We start from the raw sequence: 6,000 nt of genomic DNA on the forward strand, positions 1-6,000 counted from the left end.
AAGGGTTACCTGTGTCCCAATACCCCACTAGTAAAGGGTTATCTGTGTCCCAATACCCCACTAGTAAAGGGTTACCTGTGCCCCAGTACCCCACTAGTAAAGGGTTACCTGTGTCCCAATACCCCACTAGTGAAGAGTTGCCTGTGTCCCAATACCCCACTAGTAAAGGGTTACCTGTGTCCCAATACCCCACTAGTAAAGAGTTACCTGTGTCCCAATACCCCACTAGTAAAGAGTTACCTGTGTCCCAATACCCCACTTGTAAAGGGTTACCTGTGTCCCAATACCCCACTAGTAAAGGGTTACCTGTGTCCCAATACCCCACTAGTGAAAGGTTACCTGTGTCCCAATACCCCACTAGTAAAGGGTTACCTGTGTCCCAATACCCCACTAGTGAAGAGTTACCTGTGTCCCAATACCCCACTAGTAAAGGGTTACTTGTGTCCCAATACCCCACTAGTAAAGGGTTACCTGTGCCCCAATACCCCACTAGTGAAGGGTTACCTGTGTCCCAATACCCCACTAGTAAAGGGTTACCTGTGTCCCAATACCCCACTAGTAAAGGGTTACCTGTGTCCCAATAACCCACTAGTAAAGGGTTACCTGTGCCCCAATACCCCACTAGTAAAGAGTTACCTTTGTCCCAATACCCCACTAGTGAAGGGTTACCTGTGTCCCAATACCCCACTAGTAAAGAGTTACCTTTGTCCCAATACCCCACTAGTGAAGGGTTACCTGTGTCCCAATACCCCACTAGTAAAGAGTTATCTGTGTCCCAATACCCCACTAGTAAAGGGTTACCTGTGCCCCAATACCCCACTAGTGAAGAGATACCTGTGTCCCAATACCCCACTAGTAAAGGGTTACCTGTGCCCCAATACCCCACTAGTGAAGAGTTACCTGTGTCCCAATACCCCACTAGTAAAGGGTTACCTGTGCCCCAATACCCCACTAGTGAAGAGTTACCTGTGTCCCAATACCCCACTAGTAAAGGGTTACCTGTGCCCCAATACCCCACTAGTGAAGAGTTACCTGTGTCCCAATACCCCACTAGTAAAGGGTTACCTGTGTCCCAATACCCCACTAGTAAAGGGTTACCTGTGCCCCAATACCCCACTAGTGAAGAGTTACCTGTGTCCCAATACCCCACTAGTAAAGGGTTACCTGTGTCCCAATACCCCACTAGTAAAGGGTTACCTGTGTCCCAATACCCCACTAGTAAAGGGTTACCTGTGCCCCAATACCCCACTAGTGAAGAGTTACCTGTGCCCCAATACCCCACTAGTGAAGAGTTACCTGTGTCCCAATACCCCACCAGTAAAGGGTTACCTGTGCCCCAATACCCCACTAGTGAAGAGTTACCTGTGCCCCAATACCCCACTAGTGAAGAGTTACCTGTGTCCCAATACCCCACCAGTAAAGGGTTACCTGTGCCCCAATACCCCACTAGTGAAGGGTTACCTGTGCCCCAATACCCCACTAGTGAAGGGTTACCTGTGCCCCGAAGGTCCTCTGGACTCTAATGGTCTCTGGCGTCACCTTTGCTTCTTAAAGCAACGCCTGCCGTACTTTCTCGCGGTCTTCCCACGGCTGCCTGGGGTCGTTTGGCATCTGAAGTTCTCTCCCGTGGGAGGTGGGGTCAGCAGTAGGAGCCCAGCTGCTGCTCCACGCGTCTGGCGTAAGTGAGGCCCAAGGTGGGGGGGGCTGTTGGCATCGGGTCTATCCGCCCGGGGCAAGGATTGGCCTCTGCGCCCAAATCAGGCCGACACGAACCAATTTCTCAGCCTGTATCTTCTGGCGAGGGTGTTGGATTTCTTAAGATCCGTAATTTATATTTAACTCGTCCGTGACTATAACAAACCACTCCGGGTCCAGGTATATTGTGTATGAGTATAACTGGTTTATTAAGCACTCTACATCCAGTACAAAGAAGTAACACAAGATGATAGGCGCAATCCGTTCCTCGGAACCCCAGTAGCGTGCCCGCCGGGTGACTGCGGCACGGTCTGGAACCCCAGCATCGTTCCCGCCGGGTGACTGCGGCGTGGTCTGGAACCCCAGCATCGTTCCCGCCGGGTGACTGCGGCACGGTCTGGAACCCCAGCAGCGTGCCCGCCAGGTGACTGCAGCGCGGTCTGGAACCCCAGCAGCGTGCCCGCCGGGTGACTGCGGCGCGGTCTGGAACCCCAGCATCGTTCCCGCCGGGTGACTGCAGCACAGTCTGGAACCCTAGCATCGTTCCCGCTGGGTGACTGCGGTGCAGTCTGGAACCCCAGCATCGTTCCCGCCGGGTGACTGCAGCACAGTCTGGAACCCTAGCATCGTTCCCGCTGGGTGACTGCGGTGCAGTCTGGAACCCTAGCATCGTTCCCGCTGGGTGACTGCGGTGCAGTCTGGAACCCCAGCATCGTTCCCACCGGGTGACTGCGGCGCGGTCTGGAACCCCAGCATCGTTCCCGCCGGGTGACAGCGGCACGGTCTGGAACCCCAGCATCGTTCCCGCCGGGTGACTGCAGCGCGGTCTGGAACCCCAGCATCGTTCCCGCCGGGTGACTGCGGCACGGTCTGGAATCCCAGCATCGTTCCCACCGGGTGACTGCGGCACGGTCTGGAACCCCAGCATCGTGCCCACCGGGTGACTGCGGCATGGTCTGGAACCCCAGCATCGTTCCCGCCGGGTGACTGCAGCACGGTCTGGAACCCCAGTAGCGTGCCCACCGAGAGACTGCAGCACGGTCTGGAACCCCAGTAGTGTGCCCGCCGGGTGACTGCGGCGCGGTCTGGAACCCCAGTAGCGTGCCCACCAGGTGACTGCAGCGCGGTCTGGAACCCCAGCATCGTTCCCGTTGGGCGACTGGGGCGCCATCTCTTCTCAGTCTTGCTGTGTTCTGTTGACTGAAGTTTTCTCTTCCTCTGGTTTCGCGCTGCCTCCAGTGTTCAATATCCGTTCAGTTATACCTTTTTCTCCCCTGTGCCTACGTGGCCTTCATTAACTGTCTGGTATCTGTTATTTCAGTCACTCTCTCGCTCCCCATTTCTTGCATACCAAGCTATCTTTATCTGAGAACAACCTTCACACTAAATTCTCACAGATGTCTTTTTGCTTCTTAATCAGCTCATTGTTTAGCCGGTTCTGCATTTTTGAGAGTTAGGGAGTGGTGACTGTCTCCAGCCCCCTATCTTCTTTGGCAACATTGCTGAATTTCTTGTTCCCCACCATCTCCTTGTTTTCCTAACAGACCATTTTACAGAATTACATCAAATTGGCGTAATTTACCATCATGCTTTGCTTCTCACCCTTGTGTCCTTTTAATTAAGGTTATACGAATCGTAACAGAGGTTTTATGCTTCCAACATACATTATTATATATCATAATAATTTTAAGAAAAGCGTTACATTTAAAATGCCAGAACTTCGGGTCCCCACGGGTGGGTACGCGCTGGGCACTCGCGCGTAGGCCCAACGAAAGTGCCGGTTTCGTGCATGCACTGCGCATGCGCGGGATACCGGAACTTCCGTTCCTTTAATGGAAGGGGTTCAGAGGTCGAATGCGTGCGCCGGAGAGGCAGCGCGTATGCCTGGAGCTTCCGTTTTTTTTACAGGTTTGCCTGTGAGGGTAAGTCTCCAGGAGCTACGCTTTTAAAAAGCAGTCGCAAGGCCTGCTTTTAACAACAGAAAATGCTGGAAAAACTCAGCAGGCCAGGCAACATCCATGGAGAGAAATTAGAGTCGACGTTTCGGGTCAAAACCCTTTATCAAGACTAAAGAGGCACAGGGAATGAAATAGATTAAGAGGTCGGGCTGCGAGAGAACACAAGAGAAGTGAAGAGACATTAAGAGGTATTCAAAACGAGACGAGATGGTGATAGGACTAGTGGAGACAAAAGACGGCTCTAGATTAGGTGTGAAATGTTCTGGCAGAATGGGAGACAGTTGCCGTGTGGGAGAGAGAAAAAAGGAAAGGGGGGGAGGGGAAAACCAAAACAAAGGTGTGGACTCAATATCGAGTTCAACAATTTCAGATCATAACCTCGGCCCCTATTACATTTTTACTTATATTTTTTATCCACACCTTTGTTTTGGCCTTTCCCCTCTCCCCCCTTTCCTTTTTTTTCTCTCTCCCACATGGCAGCTGTCTCCCATTCTGCCAGCGCATTTCACACCTAATCTAGAGCCGTCTTTTGTCCCCACTAGTCCTATCACCATCTCGTCTGGTTTTGAATACCTCTTAATGTCTCTTCACTTCTCTTTTGTTCTCTCCCAGCCCGGCCTTTTAATCTATTTCATTCCCTGTGCCTCTTTAGTCTTGATAAAGGGCTTCGACCTGAAACGTTGACTCTAATTTCTCTCCACGGATGTTGCCTGGCCTGCTGAGTTTTGCCAGCATTTTCTGTTGTTATTTCGGATTTCCAACATCTGCAGTATTTTGCTATCCTGCTTTTTACAAGGTAAGTGGTGAATTAAGTAAAATTAAAACATTTTTTCCACAGGTTTATTATTTTTATATACTTTAAAGAAAGGTAAGTTTATTTTTAGCCCCGTTAGAAAATGTAATTAATTTATTCAAAAATTTAAATGATTGTTTAAAATAGTTATTTTATGTCATTTATATTTATTTTCAAAATGTGATTTAAAAAAAAATTTATTTGAAGTTTTAGTGATGTTTTGGGGCTTATAGTATTTATAGGTTTGACAGGCTCCTGTCAAACCTATGAATGAAGCATTCCCTGCTACCATTAGCTCTCCATGGCCCACGTGATCCCAGGGGACGCTTCGAACTAACTGCGTCCCTGGGATACGCAAGCACTGCGTGCCGGCAGCTGGAGCAGGCCCAGGATCGGAATCCCACGCGGGCCCACAGCTCACCGGCTGGCGCGCTAGGTAAGTGCAGGTCGGGGGCTTGCACTCGCGGGAAGCCCCCTACCCGAATTTCTGGGCCAATATCAAATCATACAGATAAGCTCTATTCTACAAGGGAGAGAGGTGGTTCATTATCGGAGGAGTTGTGAATGGATCCAGGCGCTGTGCAATCATTGGTGTCAATCCTCGCCTCTGACGGAGGGAAGGTCATCGAAGAACCAGATGGTTGGGCCGAGGACGCTGTCCTGAGGAACCCCAGCGGCCAGTGTCCCGTGACCTCCAACAACCTTCCTCATCTCCGACTGAGCCAGGCTTGCTTTTCTCTTCCAGGGAGTTACGGACTCGGAGAAACGGATCCAACACCTGATTATAGAAAACGAGAGTCTGAAGCAGAACCTGAGTGTGACCCAGGGCCTCCTCCAGCAGCTTTCTACCCTCCCACTGCAGCCCTCCACTCTGCTCCTCAAGGTAAGGCCATTCGAGGCTGTGGAGAGGGGGGCGGCGGGGAGGCCTGCAATGACATTGTGCTATGTGCCACGAAATTCAGTTTTGAAACCACACCTTGTACAGTGCCGTTAGCATCGAAACATGTCCCAGGGTGCCTCAGAGGTCTGTGGGGGAAATGAAATGGACAGCGAGCCCAGAGGGAGATATCAGGAGTGACAACGGAATAAAAACAGACAATGCTGGAGATACTCAGCAGGTCAGGCAGCATCTGTGAAGAGAGAAACAGAGTTAACGTTTCAGGTCGATGACCTTTCGTCAGAACTGGAAAAAAGCAGGAAATGGAACAGATTTTTAAGCAAGTTTAGGGGCTGGGAAATGGGGGAGGGGCTGAAAGAACAAAAGGGAAGGTCTGTGATTGGATAGAAGGCAGGAGAGGTTAAGAGACATTGAGAGATATTCAAGGCAAGAGGAGATGGTAATGGGGCAGGTTAAGAAACAAAGGATGGCTCTAGATGAAGTGTAAATTGCGCTGGTAGAATGAAAGACAGCTGCCATGTGGGAGAGAAGAACAGGCGGCACAAACAAAAAGTGTGGATAATAAATATATATATGATAGGGGCCGGGGTTATGATCTGAAATTGTTGAACTCTATGTTGAGTCCGGAAGGCTGTAAAGTGCCTAATCGGAAGATG

General features: G+C 50.6%; 1 protein-coding gene across 1 annotated transcript in view; it reads left to right on the forward strand.

The window, feature by feature from the left end:
* The window catches only part of LOC147116842 (uncharacterized), a 32,478-nt gene that overhangs the window by 22,042 nt on the left and 4,436 nt on the right, over window positions 1–6,000 (forward strand). Inside the window, exon 6 of the mRNA XM_085987177.1 lies at window positions 5,192–5,329. Within this exon, the coding sequence (XP_085843303.1) occupies window positions 5,192–5,329 (138 nt within the window). The remainder of the gene's footprint in view (window positions 1–5,191; window positions 5,330–6,000) is intronic.

This window comes from Somniosus microcephalus, chromosome 5 (genome assembly GCF_052327205.1).
Source record: "Somniosus microcephalus isolate GS21.2 chromosome 5, FLI_Smic_1.0, whole genome shotgun sequence".
Lineage (NCBI taxonomy): Eukaryota > Metazoa > Chordata > Chondrichthyes > Squaliformes > Somniosidae > Somniosus > Somniosus microcephalus.